The following is a 24,810-nucleotide window of genomic DNA, read 5'->3' as shown; positions in this document are numbered from 1 at the left end:
GGCTTACCGGATGCCCCATAACAAGGCCGCTGGGGTTTTGGAAATGCCCCTTCTTTTTTATGGCCAAATGAACTTTTGAGGGAGAAGAAAACCCCGGGCGGGTTCTACTGTCGTGCCCTACACATGTAGGGGCACTTTAACATCTTCAGTTTTGCCCCACAGAACATCAATAAATTCAAAGACATTTCCATGGGCTCACCCTCTCGCTTCGTGTCCTTTGCTATCGAACATGCTGCCTAAGAGAATGTGAGAGGATGTTACCGTACGGAAATGCTGCCGGCATCGAAGCGGAAGTTTTTCTCTATTGTGGGGGGATTTAGCATTCAACGTAGCGTCGATGCTGCGCTTTAGAAGAAGACACGGAAAAGCACGCAAGAACATCTACAGTCCTTCTAAGCAACCCAGACTGATTGCGCCTTGCTTCTTATCTAGCATCCGTTGGGATTTCCTTGTCCCCCCTCCCCCTCCCCACGACGGATCTGAAATGCGAATGGACGACGTGACTACGAGGCAGCTGGAGCGAGATGTACGCATTCTTCATATCTCGACTACACGCATTGCTTCTCATCGTTCCCTCTTTCCGGAGCCCACACCTCTCCGGGTCTGCGTCCGACTTCTCATCACTTCGCTTCGTCCTCTTCTCCCATTGTGTGTTTCGTCGCTTTTTTCTTGTATTGTGGCGATGTGCGTTTTCACCCGCCATCCAACGAGTATCCTCATGGTGGCGAGGATTGGCGACGTTAGCTTTAGTCGCCTACACGCATGGGCATCGATCGGTGCAGGGGTGAAGCCAAAGAAATGCAAAGCTGCGGCGAGCACAATGAGCCGTGGCGCTGCGACGACGTACTGCTATGCGTCTCCAGCGTCGAATGGATTGCCAAAAATGTCTTCCTTGTTGGCGTACCGTCGTATAGGCGAAAACTAAGCTGTGAACTGACAGCAGTAGATGTGCCGCGTGGCACTGCTTTGGAGCTGATGAACACCATTGCAGCCGTCTTGAGAAGAGTTAATGATGCGATGCGTATTTACCTGCGACAAGACTTTTATAGTAACTTTCCATTAGAAGGCTACGGTGATGTGCTCTTCTCTGCAGAGTCGCGGTATGACCGAACCGAGGAACTGCACTGGTGTTCCTTGCAGGAGACCCTCGTGCGTGCCGGGGTAGCGTGTGTCGTGCGTCCTAGCGTGGTGAGGTTCGATGCGCTACTGGAGGCAGAGTTACACGCGGACGTAAATGGTTCGGAGTCCACGTGGCTCTCGCAGCTGCAAAGGCGTGAGCGCTCTGCTCTCTTTTGCGCGGTGCGCCGGTGCGTTGTCGAGGATGTGATGCGAGGCGATGTGTACCGCGTTTCGTGGATGTCCGCGGATAAGTGTGACGACGCCGTGACTCTTCCTCCGCTTCTCATTCTTGATGCCACTGTGTGCCAGTTGCCGTCGACAGTGAAAGGATTTGCGGCAATGCGGTGGGCGCAGACTTCTCTTCTCCACCGGGAGCTGCTCGTGCACGTGCACGCGGTCTTTCCCAGTGACAAGGACATTGCGTACAACACCCAACTCGAGATGTACGAGTACCTCGCCAATGTCCGTGGGACGGCTTGGGTCCTGTGCGAGAGTACTGGGGAGGAGAGTCACGGCACCGATGTTGGGGAGGTGTTGGTCTCCCTTGGACTCGGATGGATTCGGCGTGTTGCCGATGCCGGAGTGCCGCGGTCAAGCAATCTGTTGTCGCTCTGCCGCTCTGTTGGCATCTCTGCAACACAGGCGCTATCGCGCTCCTTCGCGAGCAACGGCTCTGGGACCGGAAATGAGGAGGTGGCACTCCCCGCCAACGTTTGTGCAGATCTGGCACTGGCGTTACGCCTCCTACCTGGCGCCGTTGCTGGGCTGCTCTTGTTTAACGGTGAGTGGTGGAGTCACGCTTTCTTGTACTGCGGGGCCAGGCAGCGAGTGCCACCGACGTGCGATGTTGATCAAGCTCCAGGTGCCACACGCAAGCTCTGGAAGACGGTGCTGTGGTGTGGCGATATCCACAAAGACCCCAATGACGAGCCGCTTGTGTACATGCACCGCCCGATGCGCACTCTCTTCCCGCTTACTGGCTTGGCGGTGGGTCGGGTGCGACTGCAAGGGTATTTGGAGGGGGCCGCTCTGCTCCGGTGCTGCAAAGGAGCGAGGGCGTTTCTGCAGGTCGAAGTGACGACGATAGCGACCGCTGCCGAGTGGAAGAAGCGACGCTATGATGCTGGCTACAGAGACTTGTGTATGGTGAACTTCTACCCCACCCCTGACGAGATAATCTTTTCCCCCAGCGTCAATGTCTTCATCTCGGCAGCAGGAATGAGCGAGAACGCAGAGACGCGACTGCGAGTCTCGTGCAGTCATTACCTGGCCGAGGCATTTCTGCTGTCTCAGCACACGCCATCAAAAGACTGGGTTGTCACCGAGGGGGAGCAATACGTAGCGTCGCTCTCCCTCAAGGGTACAAACGGCAGTCCGACAGTCTTCGTCTTGGATGTGGTAGTGGAGAAGAGGGACGAGTGCGCCATGATGTGGACACAGTGTGGCTCTGATAGAGCCGTTTACTCGCTCTCGCTGGGTACCAGCACTGAGGTGAGTAACTCGATGGATGACAAAGAGGCCGACGGCGACATGGACGAGTACATTGCAGAGAAAAACACCGATAACTCAGCGACGAGCAAACGGAAAGGTGTGCTTGTGGTCCCTTCCCTTGTGCATTTCCTGTCCAAGCTGAGCTTGTTCTTTGAGGTGGATACTCGCCAACTGGAGGATGACAACAGCACTCGCGCACCCCTCTTTGCACGCATCCAACGTGCCTTTTCAGATCTCCTTTACGAGGATGTGCTGGTTCTGCCTGTGGGTGTGGCCGAAGTGAATGGAGTTCGCGGCTTGGTTGGCGATCTGCTGTTCCCAAGCGAGCCGGTGCCGCGAGCCACTGCGCAGCCACTGCAGGCCCGCACAGAGCCTCTGTTTCACCGAAGTCTGCTGAGCTGCATTGGGAGGACGTGGTGGTGCTCTGGCGCAGCGGCAACAGCAGCACCTGCTACGACACCCTGGCCCATGAGTAGTGCCGTCTACGAGGCGGTGCAGTCGAGCTTCGACGTTGCACTGGAGGCGCTGGCAAGAGAGGAGTGGACCGCCCGCCTGGGATTACAGCAGGAGGTGGAGTGGCAGCTAGAACTGTTGGAGCAGCAGGCGCGAAACTGTTTCCCACTTTATAACCTGTCGGAGACACTCTTGTTCGACAAAGAGCCTGCGCCCTCATTGCTGAGGCCACATCCGTGTCTCTGCCTTACTGCTGGCGAGCCTTTACTGTGGTATGACAGCGCAACAGGGTGTCCCCGGCTCTCTCTGTCGAAGGAACTCTTGCCTCCTACCGTACCACTCTCCCTCTTCGCTGTACGACCGCGTGAGCTCTTTTTCAACTCCACCATTCGAAAGAAGGCGGTTGTTCAGTGCACTGACGTGCCTCTCCAGCGATCGGTGCCGGAGAAGGCTTATGAACAGCTGGACTGGGCTTTCATGCGATTGAAGTTTCCCAACCTGCCTAACATCATGCACTCTGACTGGGAGCGACTTCCCCTTTCTCTGCGCAACACAGAGCGGGCCCTGTGCGACAGTATTGTTCGCAATGCTGTATTGACGAACGAGGTACCGGACATGCTCTACGCCAACGAACACATCTTCTCTTTGTTGTTGTCCTACCTCGCCTATCTGCAGGCCACGTCGAAACCTGTCGCGGCCGAGGACGCGGCGATGACTGACCCAGGCGTTGGGCTCGCAACTGTCTACAGACTACTGCAGCAATACTCTGCCTCTTTTCTGGAAGATTGCCGATCGTCCATGAGCTTCTCGGCGACGCTGTTTGTGCTACCGTCCTTCAAGGCTCACGGTGACACGCCCGGTGTACCACCCAGGCGCCCGCTCTTCTTGGGGAAATGCGACAACTACGCAACGGATGTCTTTGAAGTGCCGTTGGCCGACAACGCAAGTCCGGAAATTGTTGCCTTTCCAGTGCGGCAAGATGTTACACTTGCCTGCGTGTCAGCGCTTGGTGTGGAGGCACTGGTGCAGCCGTGCGGCGAACCCCGAGTGTGTGAAACCTGCACGAGCGTCGACTCCGGCGTGGAGCCGGAAAAGCTGCGAACCCTCGGCGGTAGCAGTCTGGCGTGGGGTATGGCCACAGAGGGCAGTACGCCGGTCCTCTATCATCCCTTGCCGTGGTTAGCCGTACTTGGCGCTCCGTTGGTGGAGCATGATGAACTTACTCCAGATGCCCTCGGCCGTCTTGGATTGGAGCACAACATATTTGCCGACGTCACTGCGGCGACACAGCCGACCTCAACAACGATGACACGGCGGGTGGTGGGACTGCGCTACCGCTGCATCTCTAAGTTTTCGCGAAAGAACCTGTACAAGAGTATCTCATATAGCCGCGTATCGAGCAGCGAAATGTACAGCATCCTCCTGAATGATCGTAAGCGAGGGGCGGAGATACAGACATACATGTCCTTGCTGCTGCGCAGGAGAAGTGCCAGCGGAGCGTGGGAGGGAAACGACAACGCCTCGTCTGCTTTCCCAGATGGAGAGTTGACAGTGTACGGCCTGCCATCACAGCCGCTGTACGTGCACTACCGCTCTCGCGCGGATCTCCGCTTTACCCTCAGCACCGTGTGCGCCCCACTTCGGAAAGAAGTGCTGAAAGTGGAAGAGGTACGCCATGTACGCGGCACGTCAAATGCCATGATGGATGAGGTGGAAACGCGACTGCTCTCCTTGTATGCCGAGGCTGCTGCAGGTTTTCTGCGGCGCATCTATCAACGAGTCCAGAAGGAGCAAGTGCCGAGTGAGCCTGTGAAGCAGGTGTTCCTCAGATTCTTACTGCGATGTCGTGACGAAGCAGTGGATCCCTACATGGCCATTAAGGTTTTCCCGGTTTACCAACACGACAGCGAGGGGATGCAGCGCGTCATTGATCACGCAGACATTTGGCAACGGCACTCCATCTCGCAGGGTAACCCACACCGCCCCTTTTCGCGCTACAGGTGTCTGCACGGCCGCTTGGCGCTGGCAGAGCTTCACGTCACCTACGACGCGGCAACCAACGCTTTTTGCGCGAAGTGGAACGAGGCGTATGAAAAAAAGCCTGCCTCGCACTCCTAATGTTCTTCTCACCTCTCCTCACAGATACACAGACCGACACCCACACACCGAGGCATGACCCGAAACGGATCCCACCCTCTCCGACTTGGTTGAACGTAGCGCACGCAAAAAGTCTCGAGCGCGGTGTAACAGTACTGACATTTGCCTCTTGGCTGTCTTTCTTCGCATTGGCTGCCTCTGGCCACCCTTTACTGACTCTCGTCTCTATACGTACGTGCTCAGCTCTGCCGAGCCTCAAGGCAGAGGCCGCGAGAGCCCAGTCATTGCAGCCAGACGAAATGACTGCCCCAAGCAGCTCTGCGGTGCTGTTTGCTTTCTTGTGTGCGCATGTAGACACGTAACGCGGTAACTACGCCCCACCCCCTCTACCCACTCTTTGCCTCTTGTTTTTCCTGCTTCCTTCACCGCTTCCCCGGCTGCTCTTCTGCCATCCACACGCCCTCGTCACATTTTTTACGCCCACGCACACACCGCCTCCTATAGGGACTACCCACTGTGCGTATACGCGCAGCTGCGCGAGGGTGTTTTTCCAGGCTTCACTGTGTCCTGTACAAGTCTGTTTTTCACCTTCCTATGAGCATCTTAGATAGCGTCCGCCTGCTCACGGAGGAGGGAGAGCCGAACGCTCTCGCTTCGGGTGCTGCCATGGAGGTCGAGGAGGACGACATCGACTGGGTGAACGATGTGTACAGGCAGCTAAACGGCGCACCGACTCTTCATCAAGGCGCGCGGTGTCAGCGTCTCAACAAGTACCGCGCCGCCCTCGGCCTCTTATCTGGCATTCTTAGCCTCTTCGGAATAGGGGTTCTTGTGCGGTTTTCCAGCTGCTTATTCTCTGCTCTTTCGTTGTTTGGCGTTACCTGCACCAGCAGCGGCATGCTCGCGGTCGCAGCTGGTTTTCTCATCCTTGCGACCGGCATACTCGGATGCGTCTCAAGCTGCTGCTGCAGGCGCTCCTCTCTGTCAGTGTTCCTTGCCGTACTACTTTTCTTCTATGCAGTTTTGTGTGGGATGTGCGTGACATACATGGCCCATATTCGTTTCCGCAATCTCAATGGACTGCAAGCAGTCTGGGCCAGTATGGTGGCGGCGCAGCCTGGAGTGGTGTGCGACGTGCAGAATAAACTGGAGTGTGCTGGCTTCAAGAAAACTCAGTGTTGCCGGAGCGTTGCTCTTGACGACGCCCCACTCGGAGGTGCAGTTATAGCGCCTACTGCTTGCTATTTCGAGGCCGCCAACGGTACGACGTTCGACATTAACACGCGCGAGGAGGTGGACTGGCCGCACACAATGTGTGCCCCGCGGTGCTCAGCTGAAAACGCCAAGTATGAGCAGACATGTGAGGCATCGCTGACGTCGTTGCTGAGATTCAAGTTTCACCGTCTCGTCCTTCTACCTTCGACATGCACGGTTTTCTTTCTGATGCTTAGTGGGATCGCTATGGCGAGTGCGCTCTGGAAGCCGCGGGTCGAGAATTATGTGCTACACCACTTCTAAAGCGCGCGCCTTCCTTTGCCCGATGAACTACCTTCTCACCACCGCCACAGTTCAATTCAGTTTCGCTGTCGTGCACATCCATCTTAGGTAGTCAACGTGTAATTGGTGTGTTTTCCTATTCAGGGGAAGTGCAGTGTTTGCTTGCTTGGATCTCACGCGTTGTCGATGAGCGCAGGGGATACGCCCCGTGATGTACGCGTGCGCGTTTGCCCGACGTTTTTTTTTTCGGCTGATATCGCGGCCGGGTGCAGTTGTCGCTCGAGGTGCTTTTCTGCTCTCCTGCGTGTACTCCCTCATCCGAACGCTGAGCGCTCTGTCCTCGCCAATAACCTAGAGAACCATCAGCGTGGAAGGTGACGAAGGAGAAAGGAGAACGAGAGGTGTCAACGTTGCTTCGAAAGAAATATAGGGTCATTCCCACCTCATTTCGCTCAAACACTATGAAGCAGCAACCACGGCAATTTATGTTTCATGGGATGAGGGCAGCAGCGTCTGCGGCTGTACGCCAGTAGAACGTCTTTCACCAAAGAGGGAGGCAGTAGATAGGCGCATAAGAGACTCACTGCTGTTTGGTGGTGGTGCGCCCTCCCCCCCCCCCGCTCCTTGGTCGTGTAGGGCGATGTGGTGAGCGCAGGGGCGTGGGTTCTCTTACTCTATCGCGCCCCACAGTTTTTCATGTACGATGCGCTTTCGACCTTGTAAATTCTCACTCCGTCGCCTCTCTCTACCCCCCTTTAGATTGTCTTCGCCCTACGCGTCTGCTGGCTCTGTAAGACGGCCGCACACATCGCGCACTTGTGCTGCCGCAACCGTCTTTCGTGTGCTTTTCTTCATTTCAGGACATTACCTCTACTCTACACCGTTCTCCGTACCTCGCCGCTGCTGTGTAACAACCGCAAATATATAATCGACTGTTTAGGCTGCGTAGCTGTGCCGTGCCTTGGACCTCAGCCGAGGCTCAGAGCTGCAGCGCTGTTTGGCACACCTTAACTTCGCACTGTTGCCATCTGATTGATCTGTGCCACTCAGCTGTTGTGCCTTCATCTGCTTTGCATCATTCCTTAGCGGATTGGGAAGGTTGGGATTGTGATCGCGATATCACTCTTATTTTTCTGCTTCTCACCGTCGCTACAGTAAAACAGTGTAGTGTCCCGTTCTGTGCATCTCCCGCAGTACCCACGCCTTTACTCTCTACTGGTGCGCATCTCTACCAGTTGACTGTCTCACCCCGCTTTTCTCATCTTGTGTGCTTTGAGCCTCCTCTTACCTTTTCGTAGCAATCAACCTTTCCTGCACGCCTCTTCGAGCTTCGTTCCTTTGGTGCTTTGCCTCCTCTTTTTTTCCTCTTCATTCTCTCCTTGAATTTATCTTTTCCTAGACACTGGCTACACCCTAGAGTTTGCATTTGCACTCGAACAGACGTGGTCTCCATCCACGACTGAGTGGCCCTATCAGCGGAAATTGAACTTGTGCATTGGCCGACTCGATACAACAAGACAGACGCCTCTTACTTTCTCACCTTCCCATTCTCTCTTCTTCACATCGATTCCTACGCATTGCTCTGCTTCACTGATGTGATTCAACTTTTGGTCTCTTCTAGTTTCATACCTGTCTCTCCCCCCTTTTAGTGCTCTGTTTCTTCCGCTATCTTCACCCTTTGCTCTTTGTATCGCGGATCTCATATCCTCATCCCTCTTGCCTTGGCGCGTCGCTCAGACCTTTTCCTGTAACTCGGACGCTCTCACAAAGCGCTCTTTTTACTCCACGTGTAGTAGCGGCTTGTGCCCCTGTCGCTGCGTCGAAGTTGCAGAGGAGCGTCTGCTCCTTTACTCGTCAAAGAAAAGAGAGAGAGAGAAGTACTCGACAAGCGCGCATCTCTGCTTTATATCCCGCTTTTATCTTCCGCATTGTGTCTTTGCTGTGCCACTCCGACATCTTCTCTCGTTTGCTCACTGCAGAGGGTGTTGTCGGCCTTTCTCACCAGCTCCGTTGTGCGCTACGACGATGTTGACCGGAGACAAGACTCAGACACCAGGTGAGGAGGCGCGACGACATGACATCTCAGCAGACTCTCAGATTAGCCCCATGAGTGTGGAGGGTAGCATTGGTGTGGAGGTTCACGTCGTATCGCCGTTGCGTAAGCAGCGGAAGCTGGTGATGGTGCCGTCGTCACGCGGGGATGCTTTGTTCACTACAACGGCGAACATGCCTTTCGCCGACGCTGGCTCATTAGTATTCCCGACCTGTACTTCGGCAGTGCGGCTCTCGTCATTTCGCGGGCAATGGGTGTATGTCGTGCAGGCGTTTCAGTTCTCACTGACAGAGCCCGGCATGGCGCTCGTGGCGACAGTGATTCTCTTCACAATATCGCTTATTGGATGCATTACCGTCTTTTTCATTGCACCCTCTCTCACGACGTCGCTGGCAACGCGCATCCACGAGTCGCTTGACAGGGTTGTTAGCCAAGGCGAGATGGACACGCTCCCCGCATCGTGGATGCCAAGTGTGGTGAGCATGATGCAAAATGGGCTGCGTGCGGTGTTGGCCCCGTCGGTACTGCTCGGGGCCGCGGGTATGTGGGTTCTTGGCGATCCAGAGCGACGACGGCCAGGCAAGTTGCTCATGGGCTACGGTCTGCTGGTGTTTATTCACGGTCTTATGCTGCTCTACTTGTTTCTCAGCGTTTTCTTCAGTGGGCAACTGGGCGTGTGGCAGAACAAGTTCCTCCAGCTTTTTCAGGACGTATTAGGAAAGCTCGATGGCAATGTAGGTCAGTGCATCTGGGAGTACGCGTATTCGTGCTCTGGTTTCAGCTCGTGCTGTGTGACCAACACATCTGCACTGAGCATGAGTGATGAAGAGCTTCTGAGAGACGCAGAGGTGTGGCGCTCGCTGTGCTTTGTCACGATGTGGAACGGCACAGCCTTAACACGGCGCCACAGGCATGGCGAGGGCGACATTTTCGTTGACATCACGAAAGCGGTGCGCGATGGGTGTGGGGAGATAACCACACAAATGGACCCCAATGAGGACTACCCACTCTACTCCACCGCCTGCGCACTTGCCAGCGGGTCGGCGATGATTACCCCATCGCACTCCACTAGTTGCGAGGACTTCTTCATTGGCCACTTCTCATCCACAATTGGCTTCGATATGTGTCTACTTTTTGGCATGACAGTCTGCAGTCTTGTGACCGGCGTCGTCGTTCTCATCACCCACTATCAGCGGCCTCGCATGTCTGAGTTCATGCCTGTGAACACGCCTTCCGCTTCGTCCAATGAGAGCGCCATGATGGTAAACGTAGAGGCCTCCGGCGACTATCGTGGGGCGAACCGCAAGCTCAGTTAATATACCCTGCGAGCACTGTTTGTTGTTTCTGTTGGGGGGACGCAGACACCGATTCGTGCCGCGATGAGCAAAATAAGGTGACTGCCGCTTCCCACCAGGTGAAGAAGTGTGCAGGAGCAGCAGATTCTCTGTCAAACTACTTCTCCACTCCCCCCTCTTCGTGGAGATCACGGCACCGCCGAAGTCATCACTGGGGGGGGGGGCAGCTGGAAAGTTGATCAGTCTTTTGTTCCCGAAGTCCGCCACCCGATCTGGTGCAGACCAATGCCTGTGTTAGCCACACGAACGCATTCAAGTTCCACTTGAGACACTCTCGTATGACGATGGATGCAGCGTAGGAGATGTCAGCGCAGCACTTTTGCCGCTGAGGTGATTCCTCCGCTTTGATCTTCTGCTTTATGTGCCTGCTCTGATGACGGAGGCTACACTTCAGTGCGTGGCATCTCAGGGTTCAGTGCCCCACTCTGTCTGGGGAGGCCTGGCATCTCGCCCTCTCCCGGCCAAATGCCGAGCCACTTCTGGCAGTGGCGGGGCCAAGTGCCCTCGACGTGGGGAAGTCAGTGCGCCCTGCGACAGCGAACGCGTTTATGCCATCCCTGCGTTGGAGAGAGTGTCAGCGTGGCACGAATGTGTCTCAGCCGACCCTCGCTGCCCGCTGTTGTGGGACCCCTTCGTTGCGCCGGGGTGGGGTGGGGAGGTGGATGCATCAGGTGGCGACAGACACAGTGGAAGCGGCTGTGCGGCGATGTGTGGAGCGAGGGTGGGCCGAGTTTGTGGCAGATGCTGTGCTCGGGTGGCTGGGCCTACATTGTTGTACTACGTGGTTCTACGGCTGCTCTGCATCACGCGATGGCCCGATGACAGGACGGCTGGGGTGTGGGGAGTGACCGCTCATTTTCTATGGCCAAATCGTATCGTTTTGAAAACGCTTTCAAGACTTGTTTTCTCTTCTCTTTTTTCCCTCTCTGCCTTTGCCTCTCTTTAAATCCGAATCTTCTGCGAGACACTGTCGTGATGACTGGAAAGTCTGCCTAGTTCATGACCTCTTCACCCTGACTTTCCTCTCTGTCGTGCGTCTCGGCTGCTCTGTTTCTTCTGTTCTGTGCTCTGTGGCGATGAGTACCTCCGCCGAGGAGGAGGATCGAGTGTTTCGGCGAATGGGTGTGTGAACGGTGCGTACACCTCGCGTGTATCTCAGTCAAGAAGCGTCGAAATCACTGAGCGCGAGGTGAACGAGCAGAGTGGCTCCCCTTTTTGTTTTCTGTTCGTGCGTTTGTACATTGCGGCGTACGCGGTTCGAGGAGGAGGCGCAGCAGTGACTACACACAGTGAAAACAACTGTGGTGGAGGGGCCACCGAAAGGGAAAAGAAGACAATGAGTTTTGCTCGGATGTTGTTGAGCCTTTTCTGCTCCTCTCTGCCCTCTCTGAACGTGTTCGCCTCTCTGATTCTCACTCTGTTCTGCTTCGCAGTTTTAGCAGCGATGCTAATATAGTATTTGCCTTTTCTCTGTTTGCGCGTTTCACACTCGCTCTACCGGAGGACGAGCACTGCAAAGCCACACACGTGAGCTCACTCTTCGCTCACGAAATCGAAGTCCTTTCCAATACTGTGGCGACTATGCAGTAGCGAGTTTCCTCATTTCCTCTTTCAGTGGGCGTAAATCGAATGGATAAGCCACTTGAGTCTTTCTCTGTTTTGGTGGCTACTCGGTCGTGACTACGAAGGGAACTCTCACGCGTCAAGCATGCTCTTCTCCCTGCCACACCCTCTCTTGGCAAACTCCAGAGCGACTCTCACTCGCTCTGCTGGCGACGCGTGTCAACCGCGCGTATATCTGAAGGTGAGCCGCAAGCGAGGCCGTGATGGGTTTGTGGAGGAAGCGGTGTCACCCACTCGCGTACGGGTGCAGTGGGACAGCGCGGAAATGGGGACCCCTCCGCCGATCCTGCAGGCCGCTCTTTCCTCTCGTACGAAGTTCGTATTTCGCCGCCTGCATCAAATCGACGCGGAGCGCTCAAGCAGAATGGCAACACGGCTTGTGCCGCACGGTGCTACGAAGATGCACACGCGACTGTCTCACTCTCAAGTGGAGCGTCTCACCGTGGCTGGTCAGTGTGTGGTCATTGAATGTGGGGATGATGTCTCCGGCGCAGACGACGGCGCCAGCACGGTGGAGCTCTTCGTTTTGGATTCAAGGGCAACGGAGCGGGTTGCTATGATGGAGGCATTTGGTGAGTTTGCCATAATGGAGGACGACCTGACAGGATGCAGTCAAAGCAGTCTGAAGCATGGGAGAGGCGAGGAGGATGAGGACCTCCCCTGCTACTTTCTCGGGCCACTCCGCCGCACGTCCAGCGTCGGCGACCACAGCACCGCTGCCGAGGATTCCGTCTTGGCATCTCCCTCGCGCTGGGGTGCGGTGAAGGCGGATGAGGATGGAACCATGCGGCGATTTCTGCAGGAGTACGATGAGATGCTGTGCATGGAGGCCACGGGTGACGCTACGGCAGACCTCTACTGTTACCCAGATCACCGCAAAGACGATGAGTATGATAGTAACGCCGAGGACTTTTCGGGCAACGACTATCCCGATGAAGCCGATGGCCGCAGTGGTGAGTCGACGAGAAGAACAGACGAAGAGGCGTCCAATTCTTCTACAAGACGTCAGCGGGTGTACGTGATGTCGCGCAACACCTATGGCATATCTTGTGAAGAGGAATACAGTGAGCGAAGTCTCAGCAGCGGGTGGGGCAGCGACGATTGAGGCGCGCGTCGCAGTGCCTCTCGTTCTTTTGTTGCTCCTTTCGGTTTCCTTCCATCTTCGCTGGACGCCCATCGCCTGCTGCTCCCATCCGCCGTTTGACAAGCAGAAGCGACACCCACGCACACGCTCAAACGCGTTACACAATCGGCACAGGCAGCGCTGGAGTGGGGCAGCACGTTGCCTTGGATGGCCTCCGGTTGCCCACCTATGCCACATGGGGGTACCATGCTAGGGTATGCGAGTAGAGCGGTGGTGTGGCGATGACAACAGCCGAAAAGTCTTGTCTGGCTGCGGTGCACCCTCCCTCCTCACTGCTGCTGCTGCTGCTGCTGCTCGTATGCGTGGACGGCTCACTCGCATCAGTAACCGGCCCAGGTGGTGCCTGTTGCTCATGTTGTGACACTCGATCACTTGCTCGCGTTCGTCTGCCACTTTCCCCTTCTCGTATCTCCTTTCACCTTCTTTCCTTGTTTGACCACTTTTTCCCGCGACAGCTGCCGAGCCTCTCCGCCACCACTGCTGCAGCGTGCTCCCTCTCTTGGTCGTCACGGAGCAACTGGGGAGCTGGTTCGCTTTACTTCGTTTGAGAACAACACTTGTTGGCGTGCAGCTAATTCTAGAGAGGCGCCGGTGGCCTTTGGCGACTCGCTCACTGTAGGAATCACGTTCGCAACTCAGCGTACACACGTTCTGAGGCAGTAGCCGTGTTTTTGCCTGGTGTTTTCACCCTCATAGCTTTCCTTGGCACTTGGCAGGATGACGAACGTGGTGGGGCTACCTGCGGGGGCCCCGGCGCTTGTCTACAAGCTCCCTCAACGGGACCTGCTTGACTTGGTGGCGACAAATGATGTCGCCTCTTTGCTGATTCTCGTTCGCGGCGACAACCCCTTCGACATGAGCCCTGGCATGGAGCTCATCCGATACAAGATGCGTGCGAAGCGCTTCGCTGCAACGGTGTACACCGAGAACGCAGGCGTGATGGCAAATGCGGTTCCACACGTTGAGCCGCCGCAGATCAAGTACATACGCGATGCGAGCGGCAACAGTGCCGTTCACGTGGCCGCTGGCCTCGGTTTCTCTAGCATGATAGAGATTTTGGTCAATGAGTGCGGGTGTGCCGTGGAGGAGTACAATACTAGTGGCCTCACACCGTTGCACTTGGCAGCGTTTCACGGTCACGCTGATTGTGTTCACCTGCTTCGCGACCTAGGCGCCGATGTTCTGAACCCCACTCGCTGGAACCCAGCCTCCACACCCGACTGCCATCGCGGCTTCTGCGGGCGTACCACGCTGTTTCTAGCCCACTGCGCGCAGCAAGCGACTGTTGTAGAGCTTCTTATTCCTCTCTACCGTGAGTTTATCGACACCGCGTTTCGTGGCCAGACGTCGGCTGAGGTGTGGAAGGCCGCTGCGAGTGGGCATGAGGCGAAGTCTCTGTCGCTGCTTCTGGACGCTTTAGAGTGCCGCACCACGGCGAGTGGTGCTCTTCCGATTTCCATCGACTTCGACATGGAGGATGCGCTGCGGGAGGCACTTCCGGCAGTGCTGGAGACGATTCTGCCCTCTACTCGCTCGCCGACTCCCCTGCAACTATTCTTGTTTCAGCGTCTTGTCCAGCTTGGCTACGTGACAGAGACCACCGTCGTAGGGTCTGCGGACACAGTAGTGATGCGTGTTCTGAACACGGCGCAAGTACAAGCATGGCGTGTGCTGGTAGATCAGGGGCTGGTACAGCCTCACAAGTGCAGTCTCGATGCGGTGCATAGCAGCGGGCACGGTGGTCGAAGCGAGGTGGAGCTCCGCGCCCTGATTGAGGAAGCCAAGGCATACTTCAGCTACGACGTCGCGAAGAAGTCCTATACGGAGAAAGGGGACAGCGACGGGCGGCGGAATACCGTGCTGAATCGCCGTAGTGTGTGGAAGAAGTTAGAAAACCATCTCAAGCAGCTTTCACTGTCCCCTGCTCGTTGCCCGCAGTCGTAGATACCCCCTGCGCCGTCCAGTGCCTCTGCCTTGCCCGCTCAGACGTCGGCGTCCTTGACTCTGCTGGCCAATCGATCCCTATGTGGTGGCACGTGCCTCCCGCTCTGCAGCTGACGTTGTCTTTGTCTCCCCCTATCTCCGCGTCGATGTACCATTTTCTAACGTCACAATGTTTATTAGGAGACCTTCGCGAAGAAGATCCACATAACAGATGGACAACATGAACCCCCCTCCGCCCGAATGGGACACCGGCTTAGGTGCAGCGACAGTGTTTAGTTTACTCATATGTGTTTACCTTCTTTCCGTGCCAGCGGGCTCATCGGCTTAGCTACGCACCGTGTGAAGACACGCATTCCTCGGCAATGGTGAAGATGAAAGAGAAGCCACGGGCGCACATTGTGATATGCCACACTTCCGCTAGCACAGTGGCCTTTTCTGTTATTTCTGTTGGACACACACACAGTCTCCCGATTACTTCTAAAAAGGGGTTTGGTTTTCGGAGCAACGCAATGGAGAGGCCTACGCCTGGCTAGACCCTGTGAGCTACTAGTGTGATGCCTCTCGTTCACGTTTGTGAGCGCACTTCTTGGCTGCTGTTGACAACCCGTTCCTGTAATCGCCTCTTCTGGCTGCTGGCCACTCTTATTATTATTAATTATTTGTTTCTGCCATCGCTGTGCACCACTCTTGCGTAAACACCCGACAGCAGAAGTTGAAGCAGCGAACGACTTGCCCTGCCACTCACTGCGACAGGCGTTTTTCCCTCTCTCACTCTGCGTGCGGTGCTCTAGTCTACGATTTCCTGACGAACTCTAGCGGAGATGGACGAAGGTTTTGATGCGCATGTGACGGCTGCCACGCTTGAAGAGATCCCGGCGTACGAGGAGAACGAAGTGACGCTGCTCAGCGACGATGATGCACTTCGGTACGATAGCGTTACGGAGGTCACGAAGTTACTCCGCTCGTCTTACCTGAGCGGGATGCTACGTAGGTTGAGTGACTACGAGCAGACGATCGGCCGCGGCAAGAACTCCATTCCATCAGACGATCCCGAGTACCAGTACGTGTCGGACTGCAGCTCGCTGGTGCTGCGCATCGAAGTGGAGAAGAGTCGTGTGCACGTCTTTCTGCGTGCCCAGTACAGCATACGCTTCCCGGAGCTCGACATGTTCTTCTCAGACAGTGTTCTTTACGCCAAGGTGGTCAAAGTAATCCAAAACAACGTTGATTTCAGTTCCGTCGTGACCCAGTTGGACGAGCTTCTCCCATCCCAGCTGCTGGTGGTGGTGGTGGCGTGCGCCTCCACGACGTCTGGTCGAGAGTTGTCTCCGGAGGAGCTGAGTCGTGTATTGGAGGCATGCGAAGAGCTCGAGAACCTCGAGATGGCGAAGCAAACATTCCTCGAATATATCCAGTGCTCGATGCCGCTCATCTGCCCCAACCTCTGCGCATTCCTCGGCACTGGTATCACGTCGCAGCTCTTCGCCATATCGGGGAGCGTAGCCAAGCTGTCGATAATGGACCCCGCCGATCTGGCGAGGCTCGGTAGTCGACGCTCAAACGACAGCGGCATTGCCATAAAGACAACTGGATTCCTTAGTAACTGTGACCTGGTGGCGAACTTGCCACCCCAGCTTCGGCCTAAAGCACTGCGCTTGGTAGCGAGCGTGACACTGACGCTAGCGAGAATTGATGCGAACCGGCGCGCATCAACCAACTACGAAGGGGTTCGTGAGCGCCGGCTAACGTGTAACCGGATGCGTGCTTGGTTGGATCCACCGGTGCTGCGTGGCGCCGGTCACAACATGTATGAGCGTCGCGGCCGAAAGCGTCGACGCGCGAGCTAGAGTGGTGTTGATGCGTTAACACCAGTGGAGTGCAGTAGCGTGCTAGGCTGCACCCTGGGTGCCTGGCAAGCTTCTACAGCGCTATGCTTTGCATTGTCGTTGTGGGTGTGTCTTTTTTCCTCGGTCGCGTGAATCTGTTTGACTGCCTGGCGCTCTTGTGTGCGAAACACCTTCTCGCGAGTGCCATCGTGAGGACCCTATGTTGAACCAACGCCTGGGGTGTCAAACTACGCTGACCCCTTTTGTCCCCGTTCCTATCGCGCACGAGTGCAAAGGACAAGGGAGGGGGCGGCGGGTGTCGTACTTGCGGTGCACCCGCTCGCTCTCTTGTGGTGCCACTGCTATGAACATGACGTTTGCTTCATACTCTGCTCCTCACAGACACTGCCTGCGCCCCTCTTCTTGGTGCCGCTCCTTCGCTCTATATTCTGTATCTTTCCACATCTCCGCCTTCACTCGCTCTCCTCCCCCTTCCCTACGAAGGGTTGTTACTCTTTGCTCGATTGCGGGGGACGGAGCTTCATCACTATCGTGAACTGTACGGCCCCTTGGCGCCCCACGCGTGCCTGAGCCCAGGGATCCGTGTGTCGGGGTACGCCACTACAGTTGACATGACTGTAGACGACATGGGAGCGGAGCTCTGGGCACTCGTGCACCATCTCTTTCAAAAATACCGCCACGACCCGCGGAAAGCGGTCCACGAGCTGGCACTGCGCACCCACACAGAGTGGCCGACCGAGCCGGATGTACCGCTCCCAGAAATTGCACCACATGTCAAGCAAAGTAGCTGGTATCAAGAGATGTGTAGCCGCCACGCATCTCTAGTGGAGGACTTGCGTGTAAAACACCAGCGTGACGTCGCCGATGCTAAGGATCTGGTGCTCAGCTTATACCCAGATGGCTGCAGTGTCAGCGAGTACTCAGAGGCGCTGCGTACATGTGCGGCAGTTCTCCCTTGCCTTGTACCGTCTGACTCTATTGATCACCTCATTCAGAAAAGAGGCGCTGACTTTCAGGAGAGGGGTGTCCACGAGGTGAGCTGCGATGAGCTCGTTTCTGACGTCATCGAAGATCTCATGATTAAGGCGCTCACACCGAGACAGTGGTGGTGCCGAGGGGCGAGCAGCATCGCACGCGCCACCAGAATGGGCGTCCGGAGCATGCCACCCACTCTCTACATCGAGTATGAGAGGCCGGCGGGTGTGTCGCGCGTCCGCTGCATTCACCTGCGTGCGAACCTGCGGCCCAACATGCCGACAGCGCAGCTAGCACGCCGGCTCGCGACGACACATGAGGCACTCCTTTCTGAAGCGCAGTTTCAATCACTGCTCATACGATGCCAGCGCCTTCAAGGGCAGATCCCTGTATCGTCAGCAGCGACAGCACCTCCCACTGGCACAGGCGTACAAGCATCAATGGTAGCCTTGCCGTCAACGACGGCGGATAGCCCCTCGCCAAGCGCACTCACTGCGCGTAGCAGCAAGCCACAGAAGGCGGACTTGGGTCTTCTCTATCGCGACCCCGACGCTGCGCTGGAAAACGTGGACCTTAACGACGCTGATGACGTCACTCTACAAGAGTTCAAGGAGGTCATGAATGAACGTTTCAAAGCTAACGTCGTAAGGCCTGGTGACCCCGGCTACATTTACGACAAGCGCGTCGCAGTGGCAAAGGCCGCTCAGAAGAGCGAGTGGGACGACGACTCTGATTAGAAGTGCTGCCGACTAGCGGCGCTGCTGCATGCATGATAAATCCTCGCGCTTTTCTACTTCGGAGCGCGTGTGTGCAGGTGTGCGCCCCCCAAGAAGGGGATACTCGCATGCTCCTCCATCACATTACTCACAAGGCTTACGACCATAGACGACGCGGGGACTCGAACATTCCAAGTAAATTCTTGTCAATTTGTATCCCTACCGCTACCCAGTTGCTTCCCTTGTAGGCGCTGGCTGTCCTCTTTCCAACAGCTTCATGCGCGCTCTCTCTCTCTCTCTCGCTCTCACAATGATGTTCCCGACTTAACAGTCCAATGCACATTGCAAGTGACCAAAGGCGTCTTTTCTTTGCAGCGCTACCCCCGTCGTGTGCGTGTCTCCTCTGTCCATCCTCGTCTCTCGCGCTTTCACGCCTCTGTGTTGTGCTCGCCACTGTCGTCCGCCCACATGTCCGCCCTTTTCCCGTTTAGCACCATTCCGAACAGCTACGCTCTCGCTTGTTGTCGCTGGCCTTTGCCTCCACATGGTACTATCCGTGGTGGGACGAGGCGCTGGATCTCTTTATTCGTTTCATCGAAAGACAGAGCCTCCGCGTTCACAGTGGTGGTTGTGCGTTTTCCTTCCCTTCACGTAGAATGCAGCACGCACGTGGTTAGAGCACGAGAGTGTTGAGGTTACAGTAGAGGTATGGCTTACACAGGAGCCAACGTTTGCGTTGACGCGAGTCGCACGTATGAGCACACTCTCGGAGATACTAGTGGATGTGGTAGAGGTAAGAGCCTGCGCTCCTCCTCAGTGGAGGTAGCGAGGCCAGCGCTCAACCTCGTGCACGACCCGCGCTGCGGTGTCTGTTTGGTGTGGCGACCAGTGGAGGGGCCACCGCTGCCGCGATGCATCCACAGAGAGAACGAGGCTGGTGAAGTAGATGCTGAAGCAGTGCGCTACAGAGATGCTCCCTTTGCATGTGCAGTAGGGCGCACTGACGCCAGCACGGGCAGCGCAGTGACTGCTTTGCGGATGAGCAGCTCATCTATAGAGGCGCACCCGCCACGCAAGATGATCCCACGTCGAGGATCACCGCCGCGCGGTCAACTGCTCCACCGTGGCAAAGGTGGAATTGATGACGTGCTGAGGAGCGCCCGTGAGGCGCAGAGCCTCTTCTACAGTCTGCAAGAGCAGCGACTCCAGGCGGAGTATCGCCTTGCGCAGGCCAGTCTCCGACAAGAGCTAGACCAGCAGCGGGAGTACAAGCGCATGCTTCAGTTGGCGGAGTATCAGGCAGACCTTGTGAACATGTTTGGTCACACCATGCGAGATGCCGTCCTCGATGCCTTCTTCGACGACGGAAGTGACCCCGTCCTTTCAGCCTTGCATAGAAAGAGGCATGAGGGCCCGACCTCACGTAGCGCTCCCTATACGTCGGTACACGGGGGCCACTCGTCAGGAGCTGCACCGCCTGGCGTTTGGAGACACCAAGGCAGCGCGGAGGAAGGATTAGTGCCGCCTGCCTCCACTGACGAGAGTCGTCTTGCACGAGAACGGCGCGTGTTTAAGCGAGCACTCGAGGAATTGCGAGGCGGCCGATTGTGTGGCTACTAATGGGTCTTTTCTGCCCTTGTTGTTGTCTGTTTGTTTGTCCGTGCATCGGTTATACTGGAGGAGCGGTGGCGATGGAATGGTGTTGCGAGAGCCTCGCTGCACATGGGCGTGCCGGGGTTCCTCTCAACACTGCACAGTACGCGTTTAGAGGCTGCCGAGATGCGAGGCGCCGCTGCTCTTTTTGCACTCACTCGCCTCATCTTTGTTCGACGGCGCCCTCCCCCTTCCCACAGCGTGCTGCTCGTTCTTTGGCACAGGAAGAGCACTGCTATACAGGAAGGCAGCGACGAAGTGGGGGTGTCCCGTCCCACCCTCTATCGCACGTTGTCTCCCCGTCATCTCCATATTCTTTGTTCAAGGGTTCGGCGTCCCGCCAGGTAAGTTGCGTATAACTGAATGGCAGGACCTCTATGCGCCCAAGCGCTCCACCCGTGTGTCTCGGGGTGACCCTTTGGCGGAAAGAACACTGCTGTGATTCCTCTTGTACTTATTCCCCTCCATCCTCGCCTCTCTCCCCATCTTTTACAGTGGCTCTAATAAGCGAGCGCCCGAAGTAGCCCAGCGATTCCGCACGTTTCGTCTCCCACGCTAGCGCCCTGCCGTTTTCGTTTTTACGATCCCGCCTTTCAACCGCTAGGAGCGCATCATAGAGGAGATGTCAGAGGCTCCGTCCAAGACGGCAGTGAATAGGCGTTCCAGCTTGGCTTCCCGCCTACCCAAGAAGCGTGATGAGGCGCCATCGACATGCGGCTCGCTCCATCGAACAGTTGAAACAACATACGATGCGGCGTATGCCGCGCGTCCGGCAGGTGCGTTAAACAATGCCCATAGCGCTCATGCAGCCATGGAAGGCGTTCGGGCGGCAGACGGTACTGCTCAAGCAAATAGAGGGCAGCCGTATATCCTGCACCACCATCCCACCTCCGCGTGGGAGTCAACGTCCCACGCTGCCGCGCGCAATCTGCAGGCGGAGCAGCCGCTAGACTTTTTCGCATCAGCTCGCAAAATTGAACGGGAGGACGATGACCGGCGCGGCGGTCTGGTGGGTTGCATGCAACGCTCGCTGGATATCCGTACTAAGCGCGCCGAGGATGCCAGACTGTGCCCACCTACCCCGGTATTCCGCTCAATTGAGACGCGAGCGACGCCGCCCGCGGTTGCGCAGGAAAAATTTGGTGTGAAGAGTAACTACATAGACCTGGTAGAGTGTACTCATCTAAAGCCGGAAACGGAGGAGCAGATCGGCTACGACGACGCCCCTCTGATGCGTCTGCCAGGCGAGACACTCTCGCAGGACCTGAAGGTGCAGAGCAAAGCTATCACACAAATGGGCACCTCACACGAGTTGTTTCGCGGCACTCCCAAATATCTCGCGGACACATCAGTCAGCTACATGGGGCACGTCCCAATCGCCGACCGCAACGTGTCCTGCATTCACCATGGAGACGACGCGCGCCGGCTGTTTGCCAAGTCCACCATGACCATGGCAGTGCACGGCAGGGGCGTAGACATTGCTGTCATCGGCTCTAACTTGGTCACCCGCCATCGTGGAGGTAAAAACGCCAAGGCACCTCGTGCGCTTCCACCGAAGACGCCCGACATTATCAATCGGACGGTTGAGGGACGCATGCTGCAGCAGACACTCTACGGAACGCTCGAACGCGAGCGACAAATGAACATCCGTGACGACGCGCAAGGTCACCGCTACTTCTAACCGGCACGCTGAAGCGCAAGAGACTGTGATGTACACTACTCCGTTCTCCCCCTCGCCGTCAGCCACCTTCACAGCGAGCGTAAACGCTGACTGAGTTTTCTGTTGTCCACCCCACGGTGCATGCGAGAGGGGCTTATGTATTTGCACGCCGATTCCCTGGCACAAGTGGTGCCGCATCAATGTCGCCATTTTCGTGTCTTTTTCCCCTCCAGTGTACTTTCCCTCTTCCGTCTCTGACGCGCTGAGGGATTCTTGATGTGCTGAATCTGCCTGCATATGCGCGCGCCTCTCAGTGCGACTACGGGCTCGGGCTGTCGGCGGACAGGTCTGAACTGGCGCCGTGACGACGACACGTGTCACCATGATGACGTTCGCTCCCGCTCACTATGGATCGGTCCGGCGATTCAACAGATATTGAAACGCCTACCCTTATCGAAGGCGTTGCGACTTCTAGAGAGGGGCGGAGTGCTCCTGCTGCCACCGACTCATGCCTCCGCACCACCTGCCGCGGCACATGCGGGCAAGGCCTACCGACACGCCCCTCGTGGCATGGACGGAAACGGGAGACGGCAGTGGGCCACGCGGACAACAACGTTGTCTGAAAAGGGGCCGCAGGGGATCCACCCATGCGAGCGCTCTGCGCAGGCGCTGCCAGCCGCCACTGGCAAGACATATCGCATCCGAGCGCGTCCTCTGGAGTTCAGAGGAGCGAGGTGGGTGGTGGAACGAGGCGCAGGGAAGTCCCCACCGCTCAGTCCCACGCTGGATGTGTGTGAAGCGCGCGGCATCTCCTACATCCGACCGGGCGGGCTGACGAGGCACCGATGCCGGACGCATGACGAGAGCACGCCGAATGGCACCCTCGGAGTCCTCCCGACTCCGACGTGAAGAGTCACCACCCGATGTCGCGGGATGCCGCGGCTTGAAGGGGCTCAAGGCGAAGGATGGCATGCAGACGGGGTGCTAGGCCTGAGAAGGCCCTGACCTGCAGCTGGCCGGCTTCCTCCTCGAGCCCATCCGGCGTGCAGCCCACCCAGGTTCCTCTGGCGCCGACCGAGCGGCACGCACGTGAAGAGGAGGGACGTGAACGGACCGGGAGAGTCGGCTAGACGCATGGCCCGGTTCGACGGCAGACGGCTCGACCTTGACGACCGTGATTTAGCGGCAGTGCGGCAGAGGCAGGTGTGAGCTGCGATTGCACGTGTATGCTGGTGTGCGTGTTGGGTGGTGGAGTGGCGCGCTGAGAAAAAGGGCGTATTTCTCCTTCCCTACGTTGATGTCTTCCCTCGCTCAACGAGCGTTGTTGTGCGCACCACACTATGCGGGATTAAAAGCCCCCAACATCACACGATGTAATGTTTGACTGTCTGTGTCTGCATGGTTGCAGAGTAGGTGGAATCGGCTATGCGGTTATTACACCATCTCTTTTTCTCTCAGGGAGAGGTGGGGCGTGTGTCAGTCGCTCTTGGAGAGAAGCGACAGGTTTCCTCGTCTGTACTCTCCACTGTAGTTCCTGTCGGTGCATTGCTTCTTCTGCCCTCATTGCCCTTTTTGTTCTTCTGGTCTTCACGCAGGGGCCGGTGTGGCGGAATCTGCAAGGCGCCTCTTTAGGAAATGTTGGACTCCTCTTCCCCGTGTCTGTTTTGAACGCTCCAACAACAATGAAAGCAGATAAGCAGCAGCAGCGTCAGTTTCAACAGCGACGCGAAGGGGGAGAGATGAAAAACGATGTTATCAAGTCCCGACATGCTCGTACATCATTCCATCTCTTGGCTGAGCTTTTGTGTTCGTATAGCATCTCTGATGATGGTGGTGTGGCCTGTGAGATGCGTGAAGCAAAAGAGACATCTTCTCAAGAAGCTCCGTTTCCCGGCACCTACGTTCGCTCCAAACGTTTCTGGAGTTGATTTAGCGCCGCGCCAAACGTCCACGAGGACTAAAGTCGTGGTGGCGTTGCCCTCTCTTGCTCCTCTTTCCCTCCTCCTGTTATTCCACCGCTCCTCCTGCTTCTCTGACTCCCTTCCTCCACGCTTTGTTTGTTTCCCACCCCTTCTGCGCCTCGATCGCCTTTTTTCACCTACACACTTACACAACTAAATGTTGTTGGATACCAACACGAATGTGCGCTTTCCTGCGTGCGTGTGTGTTTGCGCCCTTTGGTGAACGGCTGTGTGTCTGCGGCGATGCGAACGCGGTGCCCCACCTCCCTGTAAACAACACCGCCACTGGAATTCACCTGGTCCCTGCATCCACTCATTTCGCCGCTTCTTCTTTTTGTTGTTGTGTGGGGTATGTCGTGCCCCAAAATGACACCCGGCGTGCATCAACTCTTCTTGATTGGCGCTCCGTTGCCGTTCGTGCATCAATGCGCTCCCACACTCTCAGACTGTACATGCAGCGCACGAAGGGCACATTTTTACTGGCATCCTTTGCTCCCTCCCTCCTCACCAACTGGCGCACTTTGGCGTACTGCACATCGCTTCTTCTCTTCCGTGTACGTACAGGAATGGCATCGGGACTCCAGCTGTGCACAACCGCAACGTGTATGCGCACTTGCTGCTCCTCACCATCGAACTCTTGAGCGGCGCCAGTTGAGGGAGACAAACGTGCACATAAAGAAGATAAACGGTGGGTGGTGTGTCTGTTGCAAGTCGCGGCCATCGTAGCACTCGCCCCCCCTGAAGTGAGTACCCAATCAAGCGGTTCACCGCGTACAGAGAGGCCAACGCCGACGAGACAACTTTTCTTTTCTTCTTTCGGTGTTTTTCCTTTTCTTTGCTCCGTTGCTGTAAAATCTATTCTGCACTCTCTACGCCTCGCCGAGGCTGCGCAGCACCGGCAGGAGACGGCTGTTATCCCGGAGGATAACATCACAGGCAGCCTTCTTCACGCCACTTGGCGCTTTGAGAGGCTCCCTTGTTTGACTCTTGGTTTAGGTTTGACTGCTCCGCCAACGTGAGGGAATGGTGTGCTGCTGCGAACGTAGTTGGAGCGATATAGTGGTGGTCGCGGCGCTGGTGTGCACCACCATGTACTCCGCCCATAGCTTTTACACATATTTGTTCCCAAATACCCTCGAGGCTCTCGCTACCGCTTTTCTACAGCCATGCACCGATGTGAGTGCCGATGGATTACTAGGCAAGAGTGATGGCAAAAATTCTA

At 56.5% G+C, this 24,810-nt stretch overlaps 9 protein-coding genes across 9 annotated transcripts; all 9 read left to right on the top strand.

Moving 5' to 3' along the window:
* Window positions 1–762: 762 nt before the first annotated feature.
* LBRM_33_0190 (hypothetical protein) lies at window positions 763–5,181 on the top strand (the record flags this gene model as incomplete). Its single annotated transcript, XM_001567739.2, has 1 exon — window positions 763–5,181. The coding sequence occupies one exon, from the start codon at window positions 763–765 to the stop codon at window positions 5,179–5,181; it is 4,419 nt and encodes a 1,472-aa protein (XP_001567789.2).
* Window positions 5,182–5,754: 573 nt separating this feature from the next.
* On the top strand, window positions 5,755–6,678 carry LBRM_33_0180 (conserved hypothetical protein; the record flags this gene model as incomplete). The annotated part of the gene is made up of 1 exon (XM_001567738.2): window positions 5,755–6,678. The coding sequence occupies one exon, from the start codon at window positions 5,755–5,757 to the stop codon at window positions 6,676–6,678; it is 924 nt and encodes a 307-aa protein (XP_001567788.1).
* Window positions 6,679–8,682: 2,004 nt separating this feature from the next.
* LBRM_33_0170 (hypothetical protein, unknown function) lies at window positions 8,683–10,026 on the top strand (the record flags this gene model as incomplete). Its single annotated transcript, XM_001567737.1, has 1 exon — window positions 8,683–10,026. One exon carries the CDS (start codon window positions 8,683–8,685, stop codon window positions 10,024–10,026), a length of 1,344 nt encoding a protein of 447 aa, XP_001567787.1.
* A 1,927-nt stretch (window positions 10,027–11,953) lies between these two features.
* LBRM_33_0160 (conserved hypothetical protein) lies at window positions 11,954–12,793 on the top strand (the record flags this gene model as incomplete). The annotated part of the gene is made up of 1 exon (XM_001567736.1): window positions 11,954–12,793. One exon carries the CDS (start codon window positions 11,954–11,956, stop codon window positions 12,791–12,793), a length of 840 nt encoding a protein of 279 aa, XP_001567786.1.
* Window positions 12,794–13,549: 756 nt separating this feature from the next.
* LBRM_33_0150 (hypothetical protein, unknown function) lies at window positions 13,550–14,776 on the top strand (the record flags this gene model as incomplete). The annotated part of the gene is made up of 1 exon (XM_001567735.1): window positions 13,550–14,776. One exon carries the CDS (start codon window positions 13,550–13,552, stop codon window positions 14,774–14,776), a length of 1,227 nt encoding a protein of 408 aa, XP_001567785.1.
* An 821-nt stretch (window positions 14,777–15,597) lies between these two features.
* LBRM_33_0140 (putative trans-splicing factor) lies at window positions 15,598–16,623 on the top strand (the record flags this gene model as incomplete). The annotated part of the gene is made up of 1 exon (XM_001567734.1): window positions 15,598–16,623. One exon carries the CDS (start codon window positions 15,598–15,600, stop codon window positions 16,621–16,623), a length of 1,026 nt encoding a protein of 341 aa, XP_001567784.1.
* A 611-nt stretch (window positions 16,624–17,234) lies between these two features.
* Window positions 17,235–18,335, top strand: LBRM_33_0130 (conserved hypothetical protein; the record flags this gene model as incomplete). The annotated part of the gene is made up of 1 exon (XM_001567733.2): window positions 17,235–18,335. One exon carries the CDS (start codon window positions 17,235–17,237, stop codon window positions 18,333–18,335), a length of 1,101 nt encoding a protein of 366 aa, XP_001567783.2.
* A 687-nt stretch (window positions 18,336–19,022) lies between these two features.
* LBRM_33_0120 (hypothetical protein) lies at window positions 19,023–19,934 on the top strand (the record flags this gene model as incomplete). Its single annotated transcript, XM_001567732.1, has 1 exon — window positions 19,023–19,934. One exon carries the CDS (start codon window positions 19,023–19,025, stop codon window positions 19,932–19,934), a length of 912 nt encoding a protein of 303 aa, XP_001567782.1.
* Window positions 19,935–20,589: 655 nt separating this feature from the next.
* On the top strand, window positions 20,590–21,648 carry LBRM_33_0110 (conserved hypothetical protein; the record flags this gene model as incomplete). The annotated part of the gene is made up of 1 exon (XM_001567731.1): window positions 20,590–21,648. The coding sequence occupies one exon, from the start codon at window positions 20,590–20,592 to the stop codon at window positions 21,646–21,648; it is 1,059 nt and encodes a 352-aa protein (XP_001567781.1).
* Window positions 21,649–24,810: the final 3,162 nt, after the last annotated feature.

The sequence above is a fragment of the Leishmania braziliensis genome, chromosome 33 (genome assembly GCF_000002845.2).
Source record: "Leishmania braziliensis MHOM/BR/75/M2904 complete genome, chromosome 33".
Classification (NCBI taxonomy): domain Eukaryota; phylum Euglenozoa; class Kinetoplastea; order Trypanosomatida; family Trypanosomatidae; genus Leishmania; species Leishmania braziliensis.
Note: the sequence above shows the minus strand (reverse complement) of the source record. Positions and strands in the feature narration are given on the sequence as shown.